General features: G+C 40.4%; 1 protein-coding gene across 1 annotated transcript; it reads left to right on the top strand.

The window, feature by feature from the left end:
• Positions 1-809: 809 nt before the first annotated feature.
• On the top strand, positions 810-25,814 carry dpy19l1l (dpy-19-like 1, like (H. sapiens)). The gene is made up of 22 exons (XM_075466196.1): positions 810-1,168; positions 1,619-1,643; positions 1,732-1,819; positions 4,150-4,287; positions 4,384-4,504; positions 7,091-7,184; positions 7,424-7,481; positions 8,331-8,422; positions 10,068-10,167; positions 11,716-11,793; positions 14,028-14,114; positions 14,229-14,288; positions 15,714-15,794; positions 16,099-16,200; positions 16,981-17,052; positions 17,910-17,989; positions 18,139-18,163; positions 19,118-19,237; positions 19,404-19,578; positions 20,021-20,120; positions 21,719-21,844; positions 21,941-25,814. The coding sequence occupies exons 1-22, from the start codon at positions 946-948 to the stop codon at positions 22,110-22,112; spliced, it is 2,217 nt and encodes a 738-aa protein (XP_075322311.1). The 5' UTR covers positions 810-945; the 3' UTR covers positions 22,113-25,814.
• Positions 25,815-26,720: the final 906 nt, after the last annotated feature.

The raw sequence follows: 26,720 nt of genomic DNA, 5'->3' as shown, positions 1-26,720 counted from the left end.
TCTTTGTGCATCTTTTTGTGGCTGCTTTTCATTTTACTGTCATTGAATGTATTTTGCATAATGTATCATATTTCGGTTGTGTTGTTTTACTGGTTTTGCACATCTCTCTGTAGTAGTTTATTTTCTTATCTTTATCTTTTTTGAGTTGGTTTTCGTGTTTTTGGTTGTATGATAGTGTTTGTGTCCATTTGACTTTTAAACAAAAGCATAGAAACCTTTTTGTTTCTGTTCTGTCCGTTCTATCTTGTGTAAATATTCACATTCATACTATATTGTTTGTTTTACTCTTGTGTTTTTGCATTTATGTCGAAATGCTTTATATTCTGTTTTACTTTGTTCTGTCAAGGACTTTATAACTATGTTTTGAAAAGTACTGTAGCCTTGTGTTGTCCGTGTGTACTTGCCCATTTGGCAATTCATTCTTTGCCTGTAAATCAGAATCAGAAAAAAAACTTTATTTATTCCCGAAGGGCAATTAGAAGCATATGTCTATGATTAGAAGGGCGAAGAGCGGTACATTAAAAGAAGAGCAAGAAAATGGAATCACAAAGAAAAAGAAAATAAAAACACAAAGGGGGGTGACAAAAAATAAATAAATAAATAAAATATTTAGAAAATAAAATAAATAAATAAATAAATAAATAAATAAAAAATGAAAAAATAAAAATAACGAGGATATGTATTATTGAATCTATCTACCCAAAGTTTACGACTTGCCGTTGCTATGGTCACAGTCACAAGCTTAATGCAGTACCCCCACATCGCCAACAGAGGGCGCAGCCTCATAAGATTTCTACGAGGGAACCAGTCAAAGCATCCCTCAGGTAGTAAAGGGGCAGATACGAGGACCAGATACGGCGATCGACGGTGGAGCTGTTTCGCTCACACCCTTCGGGCGAATTCAGCGACTCTTCGCTCTCTTAACCTCCACTTTACCTGGCAGTCATGGTGGCTAAAAACAGAAAACAGCCCGGGAAGACTCCAGCGACCCAGACTGACCGCGACAAGAGCCCTCTTGTTCCCCCCCACGGCAAAAGTAACATCAGGCGGCCAGGCAGGGAGGGCAAAGCTCTCCACGGCTCGCACTCAAACGGGCTTTCAGTCATCGGGCACAAGCTCGGGCTAACTCCCTCTTCTGCCCTAAAGCTGGGAATCACTCTTTTCCTCGGTAAGTCTGGAGCGTTAGCTCGCTAGCTTCCTGCTGAACCACAAGCTAACCAACGGCAAAGCTGTGACACTAGTAGCAATAGCGTTTCTGCTAAATTAAGTTGTCTCCGTTACTCATCACAAGGCTAACATTAGCCTACCCAAACGCTAGCTCTCTATCTAGGCTGCTGCCTATTGTTCCTGTCCGTTAAAATCTAACCGAAGTGACCTGTTTTTTTTTTTTTTCTGCTTGTGTGATACAACAGTTGACACGTGTTAACTGGTTTTCAGGAAAAGTTCACGCTTGGATTTCTCTGTAGATGCACAGCAGCAACCCCCCTTTAAATCATTGTCCAAATCACGACCCTTGTGGTTTGACTGTTGTTTGTGGCATTGCAGTTTTTAAACCATCATTAATTATGCAAAAGCACAGCCTTAAGCATCAGTGAAAGTTTATTCTTTCCATCCACAGCTGGTCTGACCGGATATCTTCACTGGTAAGCTGCACCCGTCAGTATTACAACTTTATACACGCGTGTTTTGGATATTTACTCTTGGCTCACATGTTTGTTTCCCTATAACTAGGTATCATCTCTCACAGCTCTTTGAGAATGACAGACACTTTTCACACCTGTCTAATCTGGAGAAGGAAATGGCTTTTCGAACAGAAATGGTAAATTATTTCATCAGGGATGCACATAGTTTTAAAGCTGAAAATGCTTGTTGCTTATGCCGGCCAGTGGAAGTACGCTGGTGTTCAACTTATTTTTTAGAAATTGTGAAACATTACTATGAGTATAGGCTTGTTTTCACGGGGAGATGAAGGTACTGCAAAGAGGAGCAAAGGAGGACTTTGGGCAAAAGGAGGAGGAGCTGAGGGCAAACAAACAAATGGCAAACAAAGAGGAGCAACTATTTTTGTTTCCATTTAGTTGATATTTCATATAATGATTATGTTGTATACATAAATGACAGCCCAAAGTGAAGTCATCAGCTCTCCTTGGACACTGTCAAAGGTAGATTGTAGATTGTCCCAGCTCTGTGGGGGACATACCATCTGTTACGTGACCTCAACTGATTCTTTGGTCTTCCTGTGGCTGTATATAGTTATTTTTCATTGTATATTATGCTGCAGAATGACTTTGGGTTGATGGCATTGATGATGGGAAAGGATCTTACCATCTCAAGTGACTAAATATTTTAAAGATTAAATGGATGTACAGTCAGCTGAAGATCAATCCAGAGCTTTTTTATATGTTTATTGTGTTTTTAGTGTTGCTTTAAATCTTTTGACTTTTTGGAAAGTTTGCCAGTAAAAACAATCACTTCAGGACCGGATTGTTTTTTTTTTTCCAGTTCTTTTTGACATTAAACAAACCAAACAGTTATTTGATTCATTAATGAAATGACTAAGATATTGATAATCATTAAAAGCCTTTAAGAAGGATGTGATGGCATGTTTTAGATGTGGGGAAATAAATCATGTGGAGCAGCATGATCAGAAACGGCACATCCTGGTCTTTCATGGTTTGTGACTAACATTTTTTATTTTCATTATTTCAACAATACAATCACAACAGTAACCCCCCCGACCCCTCCCAAGCCACCACCATCCATGCTGATCCCTTTTTGGTTACCAACATCTACAACTGTGCTCCTTCATGTAGCTACACTATTAATTAACTCATAAATTAACACATAAATGATCTATAACAAAATTAGACACAGAAAATAGCTCCAAACAAGGTCGATACATCAAATTAGTAAAATAAGAACTACGTCAGAGAAATAATTGGTTAACAGAAACTAAATAAATAAACAACAATAATTCAATTCAATTCATATTTATTTATATAGCGCCAAATACAACAAATGTCATCTCAAGGCACTTAAATAATTAAGTCCAATTCAAGCCAATTGGAATTCAATTCATTGTAATCATAATTATTGATAAAATAATCCAATCCAATAAGAAGAAGCACTGTTATGTATTTATCCACCACTACTTAAAACTTGCACCTCTCCACTATATGACCCCTTTCAGGAGCCCTTTAAAAAGTTCAAGTATTTGCCCCACTTTGCTTCATGTAGATCCAGTCTGCCCAGTCGTTTATATGACATTTTTTCAAATGCCATCTCCACAGCCCACTCTGGAAGAGAGGTCTTCTGTCCCCTGATAAATACTTGTCTGCCAATCATGAAACTGGTTTGGATATAACCTGATATGTTTATCCTGTCCTGTCAGAACTGAATGATCACCCAAAATAAATAATCTAGGGCGAAATGGCATTTGTATCTCTGCAATCTCACACAAGTTAGCATAAATATTAGTCCAAAATTGTTGGACTTTTATCACATGACCATAAAACATGAACTAAACTACCTTCCTCAGACTTGCATCGCCAGCAGTTTGAAGTGGGTAATAATCCTAATCTAAATGATCTGGAAGGAGTCCAATAAAAGCGATGAATAATTTTGAATTGAACGAGGCGCACTCTTCCGGTCTTTCATCGTTAAGCAGAATGAGAGATCAGACTTTGCTCTTTCGACTCAAAGTGTTTGACATCCAAACAAGATTCAAAAGCAAAGATGAACTCTGACCTGTGTGTATACCAGCCAGAGTGGGCCAAGAGAGAAAATCCCTTTAAACTCTCACATCAATAATTAGACTTTCAAACTCTTTTAACTGTCATTTTCTCATTTTCCTCTTTAAAATCAGTAAATGTGTCTTTAAAGTAGGGTGTACTGTCCCTGTAGCAGTGGAAAAGTGGCTGATGCTTTGATAGATTTGAGTTTGCTCACCCCTGCTGTGTGTTACCAAATGGACTGTGAGCTGTTGCCATCTGCTGAGCCTGTGTAACACATGTCTGCCGTCTGGCTTGAACTATATATTGTGGAGTTATATTTAATGTCTGTCTTCTGCCTCTTTCTCCCAGTATATTGCTGCTCTGTGTTTCTTTTTTTTCTGCTTTCTCCTGTTAACCAAGCTTCTCTATCTTTAAGGGTCTATACTATTCCTACTACAAGACCATTATTGAGGCCCCTTCTTTCCTGGACGGCCTCCACATGATCATGAATGATCGCCTGACGGAGCATCCCCTGGTTATTAACACACTGAAGAGATTCAATCTCTACCCGGAGGTGATTGGAATGACTGCACTGTTTTTGTCTGTGCTGTGCCCTTTTGTTATGGGATGTTTGAACAGGCTTTCCCCCCGGTCCGTCTCTTCTCCACAGGTGGTTCTAGCCAGCTGGTACCGGATGTACACGGGTGTAATGGGCTACTTTAAGATCCCCACAAAGATGTGCTGGTCCATCAACAGAGGAGAGGGGCTCAGTCCCGTGGACAGCTGTGAAGGTAAACTGTGTCGCCATGGAGCCCCGGTCAGAACTGCAAACACTCGCTTTGTGCATGTGCTTACACAAACACACAGGCAAACAGTTCCAGTGCAGCTTGAAGAAGTTACACATTTACAAAAGTTGAAATGCTTCCACGTTAAAGTACATAAACGGCCTATTTCTGCTTTTTGCAGCAGTGAATTAAGTCGTTTTGATTCCTCATTTCCTGCTTCACACCTAAACTCACTGAAAAGCCTTTCTCACCACTTAAACCCAAGACAGTCAGCAATAAAAACTTGGCCTCTTCTGACAAAACACATAAAACTGATTTGAAAACTCCTTAAAAACGAGCATTTTTACCTAACCCTAACCCTTAAAGAAGCTGTTTGGTTCAATTATCCCACATAAACGCTGAAAATCTATTGATTAGCTGATTATGTCACTGAAAAGGTGAGTTGGAATAAGAGCTCAATAATAAGACAAACGACTGATTTCACAGCAGGGACTACATCCCTGAGGGAAAGAAATAAGCTTTAAAGCTATTACACACAAACAGTTTTCAGTTTGTCTGCAGGATCATTTCCTTGATGGGTTAATCTGCTGAGCGCAAACACGAAAACTGTTGTCAGCTCTCGTCTTTGGAGCTGCAGCCTCGTGTTTACTGTCAGTCTCATCAGCGGAAGCACCCCAGGGTCGTTGCACGCGGGCTGTTTTCACAGTGTTTATTAACCTGATGTAAGCTGCGCTGCATTTCCTGTTGCTGTCAGCCAGGACATTATTTTTGTGTTATTTAGAATAACACATTAGAGCGCAGGGAGTCTGATCTGCATTTTTTAGAAAAAGGAACAAAATTGTTCTTCTGTTAGTTCAGTGATTAACTGTAACATGGTGACAAAGCAGCTCCTGATAATATCAACACTCCTCCGAGTACCTGGATCGTCACCACGACCGTGATGGTCTTTGCTGTGTACATTTGTCTTATGCTGAAAACATTGATGGGAAGCGATTTGACAAAGCTAGATGCAAATATTTTTTTTTTCCAGGAATACGGTTTTGCTGATTGTCACAAAAACTCCTTCTATAAGATCTCTTTGGAAGCCTTTGAAAAAGCTCTGTTTTCATGTTCTGTATTAAAGATTATTATAATGTTCTTTCCCCAAATAATGTGTTTTCTGTGCTGCTGATCACGTCAGGCGACTGATGATCCAAGCAAACATGCTGTTAAACCTCTTCTCACACTTTATGGACTGTCTTTGAAAACAACAGTATTAAGATTTTTTAATCTTGGCATTTTGTGCTGTTATTTGACAGTGAGTAATGTGCGAAGAGAGAAACAAAGGTCTGTTGTTGGATTCAAACATCGCACTTTAATATTACGGCAATATATGGCATGTGTTTCAATCACTAGGCCACCTGCTGGAAGACATTAAAGTAAAGCACATAACTCACACAGTGTCATACATCTTGTATTAAAGGAGCCACATTACGTAATGCAAAGCATGTGTATTGTATTATATCACCAGCAATGCAGTGTGTTGGGATGGTGTTTTAGTTGAAATCACAAAAGGAATATCACAGTTTAGAAATAAAACCCTTAAACAGAGTCTGCAGCAGAGGATCATGTATGTTGCATCCTCAGAGGGGGAGAGCAGAACTCTGCAGACATACTTATTGTTTCTTTGACTATTTTTGCATCAACCTAACTTGCTCGACCTGCGAGCCCCAGATCGCCAAGGAGACTCGTGCCTTCCATCTTCAGACTGCTAAACACAACGTCACTGCATAACATTATGGGAGAGAGCCGAATAGTCCTGATGTATCCTCTCTCCTCTCATTTCTGAACGTTAATACTCAGTCTTGATACCAGTGCCACTGAAATCTGACCGTTTTTGGTACTAAATTCAGTGGCAAGAAAAGAATAAAAGTCAAATGAATGTATTATGGCTGAAACACCTACACGTTTGACATACTGAGCTGTAATGTCAGTAGATAATCCTACTAATGCGAGGAGCAAAACTCAGCTATCATGAGCTGTAACATGTTGTAAAGTCAACGATTAGACACGTATGAATATATATACATGTAAAGAATGGCTCTGCTTACTTTTGATTAAAGCTGGGTTTAAAAGATTAATGCTCGTGTTGGGGAAACAGCTGCACTGTCTCACCTGAAGGCGATAGAAAGTTTGGTGATAGAAAGTGTGCCGATTCAAAATAGATTGAAAAAGATCTTCAATCTCCATGTTTTTTTTTTTTTTTTTTAAATCATTATATGGTGCCGTATGGCACGGCTCTTTTTCACTTTCTTTTATGTGTAAAACCACATAATTGATGCTGATACTTTAGAGTTCCTCATAATTCAGAGAGATTCATACTGTCTGCAGTGGGAAATGACGCAGGGAAGGGTTAGTTGCCAAGCTGAACCGCACATCGTACTGTACCATGTCGAGGAAAACACGCCGTCAATCAATCCTCACATTTACTGCCAAAGGTTCAGCATTTTTATGTGGTAATTCATCAGAACTGCAGCTTCATCATCTTTCAGATGCATCTAGCGTGTGTGAACACTCAACACTTTGTTCGTGTGTGTCTTTAATACTCTTCAGGAATGGGTGACCCGGCATATTTCTACGTGACCTGTGTGTTCCTGCTGAACGGCGCCATGATGAGCCTGTTCTTCATGTACGGGGCCTACCTCAGGTCAGTCCGCCCCACCTCCTCGCTCTGCCCCGTCACGCTCAGCTGGGCATCACAGAGGAGAGGAGGATATTTTTAATAGAGCGTTCCATCAGTGTGGTGTCGGGCGGAGTGTCTAATGTCTCTGCCAACTTTATAGATAGAAGATCAAAGAAAGATGACCTCTGTTTGACTCCTGCTCTCTGCCTCACTCATCTTACTTCCCCCGTGTTCTCTCTCCCATTGTTTCTTTGTCTCATCAGTGGGAGTCGGCTGGGTGGAATTGTTACCACTCTGTGTTTTTTCTTCAATCACGGTGAGGTGAGTGCACTGTTCTAGCAGTTCTAACTTTGTAGCTAAATGCTATTTGTTCAGTGTTTAATGGTGAAATCTGCAAAACACTCGATGAAGAAGCATTTATAAAAACATTGGAGGGACTCATTTCACCACTGAAGGAAGCCAAGAGATGATGTTGAAATCTCTTCGTCCCTGCAGCCAACTTATTTTCTCTTAAATTTCCCCGTGAACAAATTGCCAAAGAAGGTCTAGAACAAATCATGTATTTCAGTCACACTACACAGGCTCTAACATTCATCTTTTGTGTGTCATTTTGCTGAGTGAAGTGGGAGTTTGAAAATCACAGGCATGAACCAAAAATGACCCGGTTTCTCACACAAACACTTGAGATTTTCGCGAGAATATGCAGGCAGTTTGGTCCAGACGTTTTTTCAACTGTTGCTTTTCATAGATGTTTTTCACAGCAGGAGATTTAGTGCTTGAGATGTGTTTTGAAGCGTAAAACATGATTGAGGGGGAGTGTCTGTCAAGAGGGGGAATGTGAGGCAGAAAGGACAATGTGGAAATCGCTGTTTTTCGCTCGCAGCACATTGACAATGGAGGCTGGAGGACATGGCTCCTTGATTTCCACAAAAGCAGCAAGTTGTGCAAGAAATAAAGTAAACAAAAGAAAACATCACAATTAACAACATATCCAATAACATTAGCATTATCAGAGCATTATCTCACCTGGTGCATTCAATGGAAAATCTCCAGGAGAAGTCCAGAGTGAATTCATTTGCATTCACAAACTGCAGATGAGTGATGTGTTTTCTTTCCATCCACTGTAATGTTTTTAGTAGCATTTAACTTTTGCTTGGTGTGTGTAATCAGAGCACTCGTGTGATGTGGACGCCACCCCTGAGGGAGAGCTTTGCGTACCCATTTCTAGTCCTGCAGATGCTGCTTCTCACCTACATCCTACGGTAAAAACACACCATCAGTGTTTTCTTACAGGGGGTTGTCATGTATTTCAGTATGATTTTCAACATGTGGTTCCAGCACATTTTATAATAGCGTCACCACATGCACTCACTGAACACTTTATCTAGAGAACCATACTAACACTCGGTTACGCCTCCCTCTACTCTTAAATTCTGCCTCAGCTCATGATTATCTCTGTATTGTAATTGCATCCCGTGAAATCGCATACGCTTCTTCAGCTGCATATTCAGAAAGTGAATCTCCTGTGAAATCCCAAAGGTGTTGGATTCAGTTCTGTTGACCTATGAGCCAACTAGTCCACCAAAGTCACTGTCACATGACATCGCATGCGTTCTAAAGATGTATGAAGGGATGTAGTGACACGTTGGAGTGTTTTAACCACAAATGATTGGTATTATGGACTCACAATGTCAGGGTTCTGGGTTACGGTGGTTTTTCTGCAGAGCTACAGCTCACTGGATAGATCTTATTTTTCACCTTTCTTAGTAATCTACAGAGATCATTCGGATGAAAATTCAGGACTTCAGCAGTTTCACAAAGAGCCATTAGCTGGGTCTCCGTTCACTAACAAGTTCAACGTTTGAAAAGCTGAATAAAATTAATAAATATTAATCAGACACATTTTCATTCTATTGATTAAACCCGGCTCCAGAGGGTGGTGGTATAAGCTACGGTGTTATGTTGTTATTTAGTTGAAGAAGTAGCTTTTCTAGCAGGAAACCATCCTCTTTTTCAGCTATTTCTTTAGTTTCTGGGATTTTATTTCATATCTGGGAAGATGCAGGTCAGCCACATGAGTTTATTGTTTCGTTTCTCAGATGATGAGTCATGTCAGTTTATTCTTTGTGTTCGGACACGATTCTCAACGTCTTCAAAGTGAGGGCTTAAAAAAAACTATTTAAATGGGATTAGAAACTTTTTTTATGCATTAGACCATTTCCATTTACCTTTACTTACGCATGTATTCTGAATGCAGTTCAAAAACAGAAACCTAGTTGCTTTAATTGAGGTATTTTCTCCTGAATTGAATGTGTTGCACTGCTGCCGGCACGTTATTGGCAGATTGACTTCCATAGTTGCAGGAATAATCAGATTTTCTTCATAAAGTGCTTGGTGAGTGTATACCAGAACACTTCATGTAGTTAGAACATTAAACTTGGGTCTTCATAACAGGAATATTGTGCTGGGCAGTGGTTTGAATGTGGGAGGCTAATACCAGTTACAGCAGTGCTTGAAAATGCCCTTTTGAAGGAGGCACATCTGCTTCTTTTGTCAGCTAATCAGCACGCTGAAGGGGAGCTCTTTGGTGAGCTCCAGCACTGGCAGAAGTGAGACATAATCCTGTCATATCCTAACAGCTTGTGAATGACACCTTGTGTTGTGTGAGAGCAGTTAGGAAACCATCATCTTCACAGTAAACTCAGAATGATCTCTGTTCTGTGTCCGAGGTTGACATGATACATAATGAGGTTTCTGTTGTATTTTTAGAGTCAGATTAAATGTGCGGGTCTGAGGTTGTGTGTGAGTATTTGCATTTTCTCAGACATCTTACTGCAGCTGCCTTTATCGGTCCTTCCCAAACACTCTCACCACTTGAGTATATTTTTCCGTTCCTTCTCTGCTCAGGTCACGGAACCCTAGCAGGACAGCCATGGTCGCGTTTGGCATCTCCAATTTGTGCTTCATGCTGCCTTGGCAGTTCGCCCAGTTTGTGCTGCTCACTCAGGTAAACAGAGCAAGACACATTGAGAGAGAGAAGGTGGGAAGAGAGTTGAGGTGGTAGAGAGATCAAGGAGAAAATATAGTCTGGGAGTGAAAAAGCAAGTCTGGCAAGTAAAGATGTAACGAGTGCGGGTGTTGGACATGATAGGGCAGAAATAAAGAGGCTAGAAAGCCTGCAGGGGGGTGCACAAGAGGATAAGGATAGAAGAAAGTATAAGAATGCACCATTTGTATCTTCTCACTATACACACATGGCCACAAAACCCACAGTATATTTTAAATGGAAAGACAATGTGCGATGGACAGATTGAAGTCTGAATAAAGAAGTGAAAGCGTGAAGGCTGGCAAACTGGAGCATCACATCTCCACAACAAAGGGGTCACTGCTGCGAGCCTCTGCTCAGCAGCAGTTCAGCCCATGCTGCTGCTGCAGCCCCCTCTGCTGCCTTTGTCCAGGGATCTTAACACATGACAAGTTTATTCCCAGCAATTATTTCATTGTTTTTCATTTGAAAGCCGCTAATTATACCCATTCAATGCATCCACTGCAAAAAGCAAGCCAAGGCCAAACACGTCCACCCACACTGCTTAGTCATCGGTCCACACGGAGAGAGACATCAGCCTTTTAAAAATTCAGTATTACACACCAAACAAGTGCCTCCAGACTGTGTTTAATTATAAATTATTGATACACTGGCCTCTTTAGAAAATATCTTACTACCAGGCTAATCACACTCCCTTTTAAATGAGGTATTAAAACGTTTTATTAAAAGTTTTGTTTTATTGAAATCATGTTTTTGTTTTAACAGCTTGGTTGACTCAAAAAGCACCTGGAGGAATAATAACAAGTTAAAGCAGAGTTTGAGGATATTAACAGTAAAGCAGATAAAACTTTTTTTTTCTCCTCTAGCCATCCAGATGTGTAGCTTGTAGCTAAACCTTTGCAAATGGGTTAACCTGACGTAACCAGTTGTAACTTTCCCTTAACAGCCAGCTCGTGCAGTCTGCAACAACATGAGATGTGCTGGTTGGCATGTGACTCTGACCCTGAACAGTTGCTGTTAATCAGAGGGTAGTTTGTGCACTAGCTAGTTTTGAATCTGGCAAATTTTTTCTGTGATCCAGGTTTCAATTGAATTGAATTGAACAAAATTGAATTGTTCCTGATCTCCTGTAGCCCCAGCAAGTCTGATTTATTGTCCAGTGGGTGAAGATTGGCACAAAAAACTGATAAATCTTTGTATACATAACCTCCTCCTGAGTCCGTGAGCTTGAATCCATTTGTCTCCTTGGTAACTCATCCTTGGCAACGTGTCCTTGGCAACATTCACTCTGTTAGAAGTGCTTAAAGATCCTTTTCTTAATGAAATCATCACTGTGATAGTCGAGCAAATTCTAAAATATAAAAGGATTATGGAAGTTTTAGACATAGCTGCAGTTTGTGTCGTGACCTTTTGAGTCAAAATGTTGTCTCTGTGTGATTTTAGTGTTGGAGTCTTCTGAGTCTTTTTGGTTTTTGGTCTTTTAAAGTTATTTACTCGTTTGTTTTGCAGGTGGCCTCTCTGTTTGCATCCTACATCCTGGGATACCTCGCCGCTGCCAAGATGCAGTCGATCCTGGTCACTCATATGGTACAGTAAATAGATCAGCCAATCAGTCTGTTGTCGCGTGTCTGATACTTTATCTAACTTGTCCCTCAGTGCTGCATCTAAAGATAATGAATTGGCAGGAAGAAAGTATGATGAAGAATACCTTGTTCTGGGGCTTCACCAGTACCACCACAGTGTGTCGACGCCTCAAACAGTACGAAGCCAAATGAGTTCACATCCAGAGCTCAAAGAGAAGCCAGGGGATTTCTTCAGGAAAAAACTACTCGGCTGTCTCACACAGCAAAGCTACTTCACTAAAGTAGCATCTGTCCCATCAAATGCTCAACGGGCCTCTTACACAGCAGCGTACCGAGTTGCCCGGTGTAAAAAGCCACACAGCACAGCGGAGGAATTAATACTTAATTAATTAATACATGTTGACATGGTTTCCGCTATGATTGAAGCAACAACCAGAAAACTAAAGACTGTTCCTCTGTCAGACGCTATTACTTCGAGGCGCATTTATGACCTGTCGAAAGACATAGCTGAATGACGACATCCGAGACGAGCAACAGCAGATGGACGAAGCGAAGATTAACTGCTGCTAGGCAGAAGACCTCTCGCATCGCTTCTTCATTTTGCCTTCATGGGGCTTCCTGCTGTTGCCTCAATCAGGACAGAAAACAGATCAAAGCTGGACATTGGAAATTAGTTAAGTCTTAGTCCTGTTTCAAGGTTTGCAGTAATGATTTTGCGCATGTTAAAATGGTGATAATTAATATTTCATATGTTGCGGCGCCTTATTGACGAGCCTCTGTAATGTACCCCCACTGGCCTGTTTTTGTATTTAACACAACTGAATATACGAAACAGCAATGATTTCAAAGTCTTGTGCTTTGTCTCGGTTTGGTGGAGCAAGGATTTGTACTTAGGGCCACCAGATTATTCAGTACGTTTATGTATTTATGTTGTTCCTCGTTTTTTTTCAGCTCTTTCTTTCTGCGCCGTATCATGCGAACCGTGCAGTGAGCCGACTGCAGTGAAAATCTTATGGCTGATGTTTGGCTGCAGATTGCAGGTGTAGCTTTTCCCATAAAGTATGCAGTGTCCTTCTCTGGTGATCGAGACGTAGAGGGTTCAAAATAACCGGGGTGATCTGCCGCTGGAGGTTTTTTGATGAGTCTCTAATCATTGAATTTGCAAGATATTGACACAAGTAGCTCCAGGTTTATTTGTCTGTTTTGCTCACATGTCATTAATATTGCATCAGTGATTAACCAAATTCTAAACCGTTCCTGAGCAAACTAGTTTCTTCATCGTGCTCATGTCATGTCATTTTATGTCATGACATGACAGTATGTCATAACATTACAAAATGTCATAAACCTTTCCCCGGTTTATCTCTGTCATGCCCCCTGACCCAGTATCTCAGTCCCTCTCATTGGCCTCGCTCCACAACACCTCCTCGCCAGTTGCTTCAGAATAAATCGTGTTCAAACATAGTGACTGATGACTGCCATAGGCACATGAATATTTCTCAGATCAGGGCCATTTGTCAACAACCTCAAACATTTGTCCATGACATGGAAAATAAACTTAAAATCTTGCCTTAAAGTGATGTGTGTGATGTGTGCTGCTGGTGAAGCCCGGAGTGGCCACAGATGGGGTTATTCATAGAGGAAAAGGTCCAAGTTGATAACGCTTTGTTATTTCATGGCTGAGAAATGTGTCTCACCTAGTTTGTGCTTTGAGATAAATTCAGAAAATCTGAAGCATGTCCAGATGTCTGTTCTAAAACACTTGTGTGTGTTTCTACCACGTGTTGCTATGTATTCCTCCACCACACTACAGCACTTTTAGCCTAATGTCAGAGCTGCTTAATGTAGCCTCTTCTTTGGTGTTTCACAGCAGTTCTACACTGTATCCATAATGCAGTGTAATTCAGTATTCTGCTCTTCTCTGGGATCAAGTATTGAGACTTCATTGAATTGGATTATATTCTGCTGGTGGCTGTAAATTGATGCTTAATGCGGATATCTCAGTCCATCCTCCCTCTGTGCTGAGCCAGAAATGGTTTATTTGTAGTCGGCTGTCTGCGTTATATTATGTTATGAGCCTGCTGGAAAGCGCAGAAGCTGGCTGAGCCTCAGATAACTGTCAGTCGTGCGCTCAGTTGTTTGTAATTACGCAGACGGGTCGTGAACATGAAGCTGCAGCTGCAGCTGCTCTGCACCCCACAGTGAGTGGATAACATGTCTGATTGCTGTCTCCTGCAGGTCACTCTTGGTGTCTGCTTCATCCTGATGTTTGGTAACTCCATGCTTCTCACTTCTTTCTACGCCTCCTCACTCATATCCATCTGGGTGAGTTTGACTGTACAGCCCTTTATACGCCGACTAACTGGAAACGTATTGTTTGAAGACACTGGATGGGTTTTGTTTTTAGGAGTTTGAACTCTGTGCTTTATTTTTCTTCAGGTCATCATTGCTTTGAGAGATCGATTTATTCTGGTCTTCAAACCTGGCATCGTCATCTGGGTATGAAGAATTATTTTCTATTCTTCAATGCAAGAGTGCACGATGTCTATTTGCTCTTTATCCTTGTGCATGTTCTTCAAGCACATTTTAGATCACATTAAAGCATCCAATTATCTCTGGAACAGATGTGCTAGAAGTTAATGAAAAAAAAACAGACAATTTATTAATCATATTATTTCCTATATGCTGGGTGAAGCATTCTGCACTTATTATCATTTTTTTGAATAAAGCTCTTCTCAAAGCACTGCCCAGAGGGGCCCGACCGTAACCATGATCAGTAAATTGTGATGTTGAGAAACAACAGCGTGTCGGTTTTTTCCAGGAAAAGTTCAAGAATGGTATGAAAGATGAAAAAATACAGGTTACACTTAAAGGGATAGTTCGCCTCTTTTGACATGAAGCTGTATGACATCCCATATCAGCAACATCATTTATGAACATTTTCTTACCCCCTGCTGCGTCCTGTGAGCAGAGTTCCAGCCGAGTTTTGGCGTTGACGAAGGTAGTCCGGCTAGTTGACTGGGGGCACAAAAATAAAGCGTTTTGCTTCTCAAAACAATATACGTTCAAAAGAGTAATACATTTGCATCACAAAATCGTTCTCCAGGAAAAAGTCAGACCTCACAATCGCTTGGCGCTATTTTCTCTCCCTTCGTATCACTGTCTGCTGTGTAGACCGAGCAGACCAAAGTGCAGACAGAGCACTCCCCTGCTTCCGAGCAGGAAAAACCATAACGGGTACGGCTGTCGACAGGTGGCAGCACGCATTGATATGAAGGTAGAGAGAAAATAGCGCCAACCGATGTGAGGTCTGACTTCTTCTGGCTAACAATTTTGTGATGCAAATGTATTACTCTTTTGAACGTATATTGTTTTGAGAAGCAAAACGCTTTTTTTTTTGAAGCCCCGGCCAACTAGCCGGACTACCTTCATCAACGCCAAAACGAGGCTGGAACTCGGCTCACAGGACGCAGCAAGGGGTAAGAAAATTTAACAAATGATATTGCTAATATGGGATGTCATACAGCTTCATGTCAAAAGAGGCGAACTATCCCTTTAAGGTCTCCTTCTCTACTAATGATTTCAACAATTAAGAAGTTTCTATAACTGATTAATTGACCCCACTTTAAAGATACATTCCAAACATTAAATATGATTATTTATGCATCTTTATTATAGCTAAAATAATAAAAACCGTCTTTTCATTGAAGATACTCCTGAGGACTGGAGTGGTTTTCTTTTGGTTTTATAGGTTGCTGGTTTGAGCCCTGATTTCCCCACTCGGCACGATGCTGAACTCTGTTGTAAATGTACATTTCAGAGGCCTTGATCATAAGACCAGTTCTACATATATATATATGTGTGTGTGTGTGTGTGTGTGTGTGTGTGTGTGTGTGTGTGTGTGTGTGTGTTATTCCTCCACAGGTCATGCAGGGTCTGGCTTGGGTTTGCTCTACAGTTCTTCTCAAATTTATGCTCTCCACCATCTTTGGTGCATCTGATGACGTAAGCGACTGTAACTTTATCCGTACAAATACATGTATCTATTGTATGATAAAGATGACTTTGTTTCTTATTTTTAAAGTACACGACTTCCTAGTTTTACTATATTTTGGAGCAGAAGAAGTTGGTTTGTAAGTTGATCCAAAGAGTGAGGCACACATCAGTTAGAAGTGGGGTAGTAGTCTCTGTCATTTTGTTGAAGGTCAGAATAATCAAATTAAACAATTAAGAGGATTTTCAAATGCATTGCAGCAAGGAAAAGTCAGGTATTTGAAACTGATTTCAGCACAAAATGTTTATGTTTCAGGCTCACATCAGTGGATTAATCAAGTCTAAGTTCACGAGCTACAAGGACTTCCACACTCTTATGTACACGTGTGCTGCTGAGTTTGACTTCATGGAGTTTGAGGTAAACCAAAAACCTGTTTTTCTGTCAGACGTGACATTTATCTTTCACCCACTAAATGGTGATATCTCATTCCTGCAACTGCAAGTCGGAGGCGCTTCCGTGTAAAGATCTTTTTTTGTTTTTTAAATGTCACTCCGTTCCCCGTTTTTTTAAATGTCAGAAAAATCAAGATGCCTGCTGCTTTGCATCCGAGTGTAGACGAAGCAGATCTGTGCTGAAAGAAAACAAAAGGCTGACGGGAAAACTTGGCAGCTCATTTTGAGCCGAGTTTTGTGCTACAGTGTGTGTGTGTGTGTGTGTGTGTTCTGAGCAGCATTGAGAGACACACTTTTAGACAATAAAACAATAACTGAATTCAGAACTGGGTTGACTAAATTAACAATGGAAGCACAGACTTGTCCTTATTCCTCTGTCTTAGCACTGCATGATATTTTACCACAAAGGGGAAAAAAACTATTCAGCCTGGCTTTTGTGTCGTCCTGTAATATAATTTTCTAATAATTTTCTTTTATTATTGCCCAGTTAACACGTTACCGTTTTACTTTAATTGGCTTTTATTTATTTATTTATTTATTTATTTATTTATCTTCAAATGACCTCTTTATTTTGAATATTCTAAGTTCTTTGTGCTCAGTTGGCCTTGGTAATTGTTTCATCTTTATATGAGAGGTGTCATATGACTGAGCTGTGAGTGTTTGCTTATTTCTCTTCTTAAAGCTCAGTGGGTAGTGATTCCCTCTCTTCTGCATACGTCACTCTGTGCCTCTGTCTCTCCCTCAGACGCCGCTGCGTTACCTCAGGACGTTGCTGCTTCCCGTCAACGTGCTGGTAGTTGCTGTCATTGTTGGCAGGGTAAGTGTAGTAGTTTGTGAAACGCACCTAACAGTTATTTACACACATTTGTACCCTAAAGCAACCAAAGGACTGGATTTAATCCCGATCAGAAAATAAAGCATCCGTTAGCTTGTGTTCCACTTCAAGTCTGTGGAAATTTGGACTGTGTAAGCTCTTCCTTTTCTTGGGTAATATTGCAGCTCTCTACACTAACGATACTTAAATTGCACAACTCACAGCGACGTGCCAGGGGTGGCAAATTTGTTGCTTATTTGTGTTATTTCTCGTTTGCTTCACAGTAACAAATAGAATATTCTCCATCTTCAAGGCAAATGCTGTTTCCACCAAATATCCAATTTAATTCCAGGCTGTAAGGCAGCAAATTATGAAAAATGTCAAGGGGGTGTGAATACTATTTGTAAGCCAGTGTAGTTTGTAGGTAGATATGGTCCCCTGCTCTGCTCACCACATATAAATGTGTAGCCCTCGGACTACAGTAAGGCTTTTTTTTTTAAATCCAGGTTGTTTTCTCTGCTTTGCTCGGGAGTTGACGCATACATTGGCTCCTCTCTGGCATCAGAGAAAAGCTTTATTCTTGATCCCTGCATCATAAATATGTTTCAAAGAGGAAACGTCAGAGGGAAATATTTTAGGAGCTGCTCTTTCTTTAGTTTAATCTTATTATGCCTTACCCACGCTGAGCTGAGAACACATCCTTTGATTTGGCAGAGTTCGGTAGGCAGAACATGAACGAGCCGTTTGAAAGATCTTCTCATAAAATAAATGTGAATATATATATATTTTATATAGAGCTGGACACATGACATAAGAAAGAACATCCAATGCATTTTATTGTGACCATTTGTCCTCTTCAGACTGTCCAGGATCTAGTCCGGACCCTGAGGCACGCAGGGAAGACGTCTGTAAAGGCTGACGAAGCTGACGAAGCTGCGGGGTGAGGCTTCCTTCTTTCACTGCCTTATCTTTGCTTAGAATGAGCTACATATTGATAGATAATCCATATTTCTATACTAAAACCCATGATCGGTCTCCAGTGGGCAGATGAGCTCATCTGTTTTACATGTGTTGTGCTCTGTGTTGCAGGGCTGACATAGTTGCAAAAGGAGAGGTGAGAGAAAGTAGTTTTTTATGTTGTTAGATATACGCAGATATGTTGGCGACACCTCCATGTTAGCTTGTCGGCATTTTTTCTCGCACTGCTTCCCTTTTTTTCCTTCTTTTTTTTAAAATCTGATTTACTTCAGTAGATTTCTGCAGTGCAGGCTGTCTGCTCAGTTGCTTTGTCCTTGAGGGATTTACATCTGTTTTCCCATTACAAAGAAATGAAAGGCACTTTCTCTTCTGTTATGAAATCCCACTCTGCTGCCTTTTGACAGATTTTTCCCAGCGGCTTTGTGTCATTTTCTATAATATCTTTTTCTGGGTACAAAAGTGCTCAGATGTTCATCCATCAGAAACAGATTCTTCACATAACGGCTTAAATGTCTCCATATGTCTGAGGGAGCGTCACTCTCTAACTCTGCAGTGTTGTATTTTAATCATATATGTTTGATCAAAGCATTACGCAAATGTCCACTTTGTAGCCTCTGGAGAAATGATGACCTCTCTGACTAAAGGAAACTCATAATACATCATGGATTAGGCCTGTCACCTGTTATGAACGACAGTTTGAATTATTTGGAACATGGATTTAGATTAATTTGATTTGAATTCAGTCCCTGTAACATAAATCCAGCCTGTATTAAAAGAGCTTCTCTTGCTCTCTGCCAGTTTTAAGATTGCAGGAGTATGTGCTTCCTCTATTTGTAATAAGAGCCTTCAAGCCGATACCTTTAATCGTCCAATCAGAATATAATTTAATCGTCCAATCAGAAATGGTCACAATAGATTGGAGCTTCGATCCCCCTTCCGCCAAAGTGTCCTTTGACAAGACTTTGAACCCCACTTTGCCCCCAGTATGTTCATCAGTGTAGAGAAGAAGTGCTGCACGCTGTATGTGGAGCACACATATAGAATAAAAAGTGCCTTGTAAAACCATTTTACTTCCCTTTTTGTTCTGCAGCTGGTGTACCACAGCCTGCAGCTGGTGGCGTTCGCCATCCTGGCTGTCCTCATCATGCGTCTGAAGCTCTTCCTGACGCCCCACATGTGCATCATGGCGTCACTGATCTGCTCTAAACAGGCATGTTTCTTATCTCAAGTCAAGTCTCTGAAACAGAAATTGTATTTAAAAGAATCTGATATTTGCTGATTTGTTTGGTCTGTAAAGTTTCTTCTTTGTCTAAATCGTGCGTCGACGTGTTCTGTATTAAATGTAACCGTATGTTTTCTCTTCACCCTGTTGTCAGTTGTTTGGTTGGATCGGAGAAAAGTTCAAGCATCAGAGTGTGGTGTTTGCACTCATGGCCATGATGGCCTTACAGGGAGTGGCCAACCTGCAGGCCCAGTGGGCGATCATCGGAGAGTTCAGCAACCTGCCGCAGGAGGAGCTGCTGGACTGGATCCAGGACAACGCCCGTCCTGGTACGGGACGCCGTCCTCTTTCACGGCTGCAGTGAAAGGAAATATGTTTGTTGTATTTTTTTATTTACATGGAATATGTTATTTGGAGAAATAGACTGACCATCACATATTCTTGGTTAGATAAATGTTCACTGTGGCTTCTTTATTTGCTGCATATCAACACTTTTGGCAACAGTTGATGATGTTGATGATGCTGTTATAGTTTTCCAGAGAATGCACACAACAGTCCTACCTGCTCAGAGAAAGCTTTGATACCAGACAGACCTAACTTGATCCAAACAGACTCTTGTATGTTATTCTGATAAACATTTCTAAGGTACAAAAGTACAAACAGACTTGATGGAGTAGACTGACCTGCTCAACGTTCCTATTCCACTCTTGGTTTATTGGTCGTGTTTTGTTTTTGACTTGTTTTGGGGGTTTTTGGGTCTGATTGGTGCAGATTCTGTGTTTGCGGGAGCTATGCCCACGATGGCCAGCGTGAAGCTTTCCACTGGGCGACCAATCGTCAACCACCCCCACTACGAAGACGCTGGTCTCAGGTCAGTTGAAGCACATTGCCGTGCTTTTTCTCAGGTCGCATTAAATGGAACGATTCCAGAGAAATCCCACGAGGGAAATATATGGTTACAGTGTATTTGATTGATTTAAAAAAAAAAAAAAAAGGGGGTGAAATTGGGGAAAACACAAAATAAGATAAATGAATGAATGGGAATGACCTCCTGTATCGCAGCAGAGCTGAAGAAGCCTCTGACTGAAGACACAAAGCTGGTTTTATCAGTATGTTGTGTACAATCACAGAAAACCCCCAAAATGATAAAAGCTTTACGTGACAAAGAGCTCATTACACATGACGAGATAATTTCTGAGCCTCATAAGAGCCCTGTGTCCTGCTCAGTATAACAGGAGAGCACATCTCTGAATATCTGATGATTGTGAAAGAGGGCTGCAAAGCACCGGGTAACTGTCACTGAAATGCTGCTGACTGCGTGTGCGGTAGGCTGAGCTGACAATGAGTGGCGTTAAAAAAAGCCTGCGCAGCTCAGATTGATCAGGATGAATCCTCAGCTGTGGGCTTCTCATCATCATCACTGACGTTCTGCACAAACCGGCACACTTCATTGTTCTCAGAAAGGAAAAGTCAGTCACACGTAATTTAGTTTGGACTGCAATACATCAGAAACAGAAATCCCATCTGATCCAGAGATTCAGATCTATCCAAGAACACACTTTAAATGTTTGTTTTATATTTTTTCTGCCAATCATTTAAAGAAGATGCTTTGTAGGGGTGGGCAAAAAAATCGATTCATGTACATATCGCGATTTTTTTTATTTATTTTTTTTTATGGGATGATTTTAAAAATAGATTTTTCTCCCCTAAATCGATTATTTATTTATTTTTTTTACCCTTGTCCAGCATTATGGCAGCAGAATTGTAATCTGAAAACCGTTTATGCTAAACGCATTTGCTATGCCAAGGGAAGCTTTATCGATTATATTACATCATATCCGTGTCCAGATAAACTTCATCAATTCATCACATTAAGTTATGTTAAAACTAGACCACATTTGTGCTGTTTGGACATTTCAATTCATTTTGTAACTGTAAACTTTAAAAAAAACCTCTTTTTGTCTCAGTTGTAATAAATGTCAGCAGCTGGACTGACTGACACAGACTGATGTGCATTGTTTATGGGAACGACATTCATTCTAGAAATGTACTTGTTTGTTTTTTTAAGGAGGAAGAAAATTGCAATTACTGATTATATCGAATCGCAATACTTGGAGAATTGCAATTATCAAGAATCGTGATACAAATCGAATCGTGACCAAAGCAAATCGTCCCACCCCTAATGCTTTGCACCTTTGTGCTCTGAGTCATTTGCAAACTGGCACAGTGCAGCTACCACTGTGGAAACGACATGCCAGCATAAATGGTGGTGTGTTAATGCTAAAGACCTTCATATCTTGCATAGTTTTCCTCATTCAAGTCCCATTATTCAATTAACAGCCCAACAATTTGAAACTGTGCTTATTTGGTGGCAGAAGTTGATGCACTGTTGTATTTTTGCACGCTGCAAAAAAAGCTCAAACTTGACAAAAGTACTTTCAAAGCCAGTGTTACCGTTGTTGCTTGCAGGGAGAGAACCAAGCTGGTCTACTCCATGTACAGCCGAATGTCAGGAGAAACTGTGAAGAGGAACCTGATGGAGCTGGGAGTGGACTACTTCGTCCTGGAGGATTCCTGGTGCACCCGGCGAACCAGGTACCTCAACGCTACCAGCGGTCTCTCGTTGGGAAGAAGACTCAGAATTTGAAAGTAGTTTTCCATCTTGCTCTCTTACTCTTCTCTGTCCTTTAGGCCTGGGTGCAGCATGCCAGAGATCTGGGATACTGAGGACCCCCAAAACGTCGGTAGAATTCCCCTCTGCACCCAAATGTCCAGGAACTCACGACCCCACTTCATCACAGTCTTTTTCAATGACATTTACAAAGTTCTCAAAGTCCCCAAAACCTCCAAAGATCTCAGATAACACTGTTGGACCAACCGATCACCAAGCGTGTCCTTTTTCTTTTTCTTTTTGCTGTCACACTTGTTTCTGCTTTTTGCTTCCCAAAAAAAATCTAGTTGCTCACATTGCTCCTTTTCACTGAGTGATGGACTAAAAATGAGTGGGGAAACCCCAAAAACCATATGCCACGAGTCTGGCCACTGCAGTGGCCTTACAGCTCTCAGAATCTGTGAGCGGTGGACCTTTTTGCTGCATCTTTGTGATATTGCCATTTTGCTCCTGTCGGTGCCAACGAGAAGCCAAAATGTTTCATCGCACTTCATGTAGTCTGTTGTGCTGTTTCTGTTACTATAATTCCCTGTTTTAAAGGGTGCCGTGCATACATCAGTATTGTTTTTACTGTGATTTAATTGAGTTCAAATGTTTCTTCGGAAGTAGACTTTGTCTTTCTGGGCCAATCGGTGAAGTCCACATACTGTGAAGCAATACTCTGTGCAGACTCGACAGATCCCGACTTCTTCTATTGTTGTGTGCAGCGTTAAATCTCTGAAAGGATTTTTCAGTAATACACTATTTTTCTAATTTATTTGTTTTAGCATTTTTATGCAACTTCAAAGTGTTGGGTTCTTTAGAGTCATGTTTTAGGAGTCTTCTCAATCGTAGGTGGAGGGTTCTGCTCTGTTTTTGGAAGCTTTTGAAATCAGAAACATATCATTACAGTGTTGTTGTCAAGACTGAATTTATTCAAGGTTTTAACAGAATTTCACATGAAAGAGGAGCCTTTGTTCTTAAAGTTTTTATGGCCAAACCAGTTGTAAATAATTCAAGTTTATTCAGACTGCCCTGTTACAACTCTTTTGTAAATGTTCAAACTGTTGTTTTGTAAAATATTAGTGTTCAGCCTTTACACGTTCTTTGAAGATTCTTTCTGCTTCTAGAATTATTGTTGATTGCCAAAGGAAGTTTTATTGTTAAAGCTGCATTTCCAGGGTACTGTAGCACTTGAAAGATGTGTTTTTAGTGGTCGAGAAACGCAAACTTCTGAGTTATTTAACGGCCAATCCCAACTGCGTGTCGCAGTGAAATTGATGTAAATTGTGGCAGTCGGTTCCTTCAGCAGGAAGATGAAGAAATAGATTTTTTTCTCATGTTTGGACAGTGAAATATGTAGCTACAACGTGGTGAAGATTAGCTTAGCTTAGCTTAGCATGAGGGCTGAACAGAGGGGTAAATATCAGTGATGTTTGTGTCAGAAAATCCCTGATCTCTAAGAGCCTGTTGATATTTCATGTAATCATATATGCTGGCTGTGTTGACCACCAGCGAACAGCGTTGAGTACATGTGTTCACACCTGGGATTAAAATGCATCGCCACGTGCATTTTTAACATAACTCGTAATACTGTATAAACACATAACCTTGCATGTATTCAGGCCCCAACTATGTTGCAAGAATGTGCACGGCCCTCTTCTGCTGTGCAGTAAACGGCGTTTGCTCAGCTCGAGGCCCAACTCCAACAACCCAAAAAAAACAGATCCAAAGCTTTGGTTCTGTGCTCTCTGCCGCTTTCTTCACTGTTGGTGCAGAAATGAAAATAAAAAGGCGAGCTGGAGGGTTTCTCTGAATCATACACTGTGCGAGTATAAATGCTGCTTTTCACACAATGAGATTTTTCCGGAAAACATTTGTGTGGAGTCCTTCAGTGTAGCCCAGGGCGGAAGCATCCTGAACCACTTTCCACTGTAGCCTGAGATCAGCTCTGAATGTGTCCTCAGTCTGTCTTGAGCACATTCACTTCTGCACTTGTGATTTGATCACCCAGGATGCATTGCGGCGCCAGGTCTGAGCAGATGGCCTAAAGTTCACACACTTAAAGGCCAAGTCATGGTTTTCTTCATGCTTGAATGATTCATAGGTCAGTGTTGGTTTATCAGAAGAAACAACAACAACCCATTCCTCTGAAAATGGTCAGGTTCAACCAGACTGTGAATGAGTGAAAAAGCAGCCAATGCCAAGAGTAAGTAAGATTTTTGCAAACTAAATGGAAATGCCCAAATAATGACAAACTACTTATTTGATTACAGTTTGAATTAAAAAAACATGCCAGCACAGATTACAGAAAAAACATTTGAAAGAGTACCCACTGCTAAATGCTGTAAAAGAGATTCTTTGTGAACTATTGTGTTTACAAAACCAGACTTATTATATGATAACCAGTGTGTCTTTTTTATTCAAATCCCCCATGAATTAATCATTTTATTGAAGTTTAGCCCCTTTGTCTTCATTGCAAAGGCTTGTTGCCATTTTTTTTAGCAGCAAATTAGGTTTGACTTAAAGTAACTGGAACAGTTACTTAAACCTTAAAGGAGTAGTTTGACATCTTGTCCAATACTATTGGGTTAAATGACCAATACTACTCCCATGTCTCTGGAGGAAGTGGGCTTGTTAACATGACACTTCCCGAACATGTCCAACACACCCAGATGCTGCGGTTGAGAGTTGAATTTCTTCTTCATGTATACACCTAATAGGTCAAAATTGGCCGGGCACTATTTCACATGCTCTACAGCTCCCATTCTGGGCACAGAAATATCAAAAGAATCTGCTACACAATAGAAGAAGAAGCCAGTAACAATAGAGATTTATCACAAAGGATGATGCATGTCAAAATGAGTTTTTAATGGGGAGTTATAGAATGGATGTTTTCTTTGAGAACAGTAAGCGTGTGACACCAGGTTATTAGCCAGGTTTCCACTGGTGTTTTGATTTACACTTGGAAGACATGAATAAGAAAGATTTATTGAAATGGTAAAATGTTCTAAAGAGAACCAGATGTGCATCAAGGGGAAAAGGAAACTTTTCGAGTCACATCTGACTTGGCAAAGACTGAATTGATGTGACTTCCCAACTGTTTCTGTTCTGAACCAGCAAACAATTCATGTGACTGATCAGCATCATTTTTTGTCCTTCTTTATATTTGTATTAAAGTCAATTTCTTCTTCTGAAATACCACTGGCAACGTAGCCTATACCACCACCCTTTATTGGTTTCACCAGAAAAAGAAAATGTTTCCGATTCAGATTTCTTTTGGGGGGCTTTTCAAAGGTTCACTTCAAATATTCTTCACTTGTGAATGAAACCTGATGAACATTTGTGTGTGTGAATTGTTTTTTGTGCTGAACAAACAAATGAAAAATAACCTAATGAGTCATTATTGAGCGAGAGGCAGATTTTGTGACATTCTTAGAGAGCCAGGCTGTTTATTTTCTCTTGGATGTCTCTGCTAAGATACTCGCTCGTTGGTTATTGCTTAATATCTAACAGGTGAACGTACGTTTTACTGATTTTTCATGTCTGAGAGCCACAATGCCAGGTGTAACTGTGCCACAACCAACCAGACCTTTTGGCAGTTAAAAAGTTCATTTGTAACCACATATCGAATGTTCCTGACATGAACATTTAAAATAATAAGATGTGCCTGACTGAGCGATGAACAAATCATTTCTGATTTCAGAGCAGTTTGTTAGTTTAGTCCCCATATGAAGGCTCACTGTGTCCAAGCGATCGTGTAAGAAGTTTTAAGGATTGTCTCTGTTGTTACATTCCCCTGAAACACGTTGACGTGCACAGATTATTCCTGTTACAGGCTGAGTTATGTTCAGATGTTTTTATAGTATTTGTCTATTTTGTCTGTATTTAGAAAAATAAAATATTTGCCACGAGCATCACTGCTCTCTCGTTGTCGTAAATGTCGATTTGAAAAAAGGCAATAAGCTGAGAAAACAGTTCAAACAGCCTCAGCCTTTAAATCATAAAACACTCATTGAAAACACATTACCCTGCTTCTCTAGTTTAACATATACATAGTTTTTGACGGTTTTAACTGGCTTTAACTCTCAGTAGTGATGATTTCATGAGCTTTACCAATAAAATAGTTTCTATCGGAGAGAAGATTAATGGAATCCTTCCCACTATTATCACAGATGTTTCGTTAAGTACAGCAGCTTTAGAAATATCTTTAGAACCTGATTTGTATTTAGATGCTTCTGTCCAGACGATCTCTCTGAGCTAACAACAGCAATATTCTCTTCTAGAATAGAAAAATACTTTATTCTAAACCATCAATTTATATTTTACACCCAATCCCAACCAGATTGTATCACAGAGTTTTAAAGTTGCTCTAATGAAACCTTAATTTTAAAAAATTACGCTCGATCCAGGAGAGTTAGCTAATTATTTACCTATATCCAATCTCCTCTTTATGTCTATATTTCTTGAAAAAATTGTTGCAGCTCAACTTTGTGATAATTTACATGTAAATAATCTGTTTGAAGAGTTTCAGTCAGGATTCAGTGCATCATAGCACAGAAACGGCACTGCTGAAGGTCACCAACGATCTCCTCCTAATCTGATAGCGGACTTGTGTCTGTTCTTGTCCTGTTGGATCTCAGTGCTGCATCTGACACTATAACTTCAATATGTTACTGGGATTAAAGGAACTCCGTTAGGCTAGTTTATCTGATGGATTCCAGTTTGTTCTTATAAAAAAAGAATCTTCCTCACACACCAGAGTAAGCCATGGAGTTCCACAGGGTTCTGTGCTTGGACCAACTCTATGTATGTTTCCAT

The sequence above is a fragment of the Odontesthes bonariensis genome, chromosome 5 (assembly GCF_027942865.1).
Source record: "Odontesthes bonariensis isolate fOdoBon6 chromosome 5, fOdoBon6.hap1, whole genome shotgun sequence".
NCBI lineage: Eukaryota > Metazoa > Chordata > Actinopteri > Atheriniformes > Atherinopsidae > Odontesthes > Odontesthes bonariensis.
This window is presented reverse-complemented; position numbering and strand designations above follow the sequence as displayed.

Bases quoted from the DNA above. Each gene is read 5' to 3' on its own strand.
- dpy19l1l (XM_075466196.1), top strand. From the start codon at position 946: ATGGTGGCTAAAAACAGAAAACAGCCCGGGAAGACTCCAGCGACCCAG. The intron at 7,185-7,423 runs GTCAGTCCGCCC...TTGTCTCATCAG, and splicing joins ATGTACGGGGCCTACCTCAG to TGGGAGTCGGCTGGGTGGAA. The intron at 19,238-19,403 runs GCATGTTTCTTA...CCCTGTTGTCAG, and splicing joins CACTGATCTGCTCTAAACAG to TTGTTTGGTTGGATCGGAGA.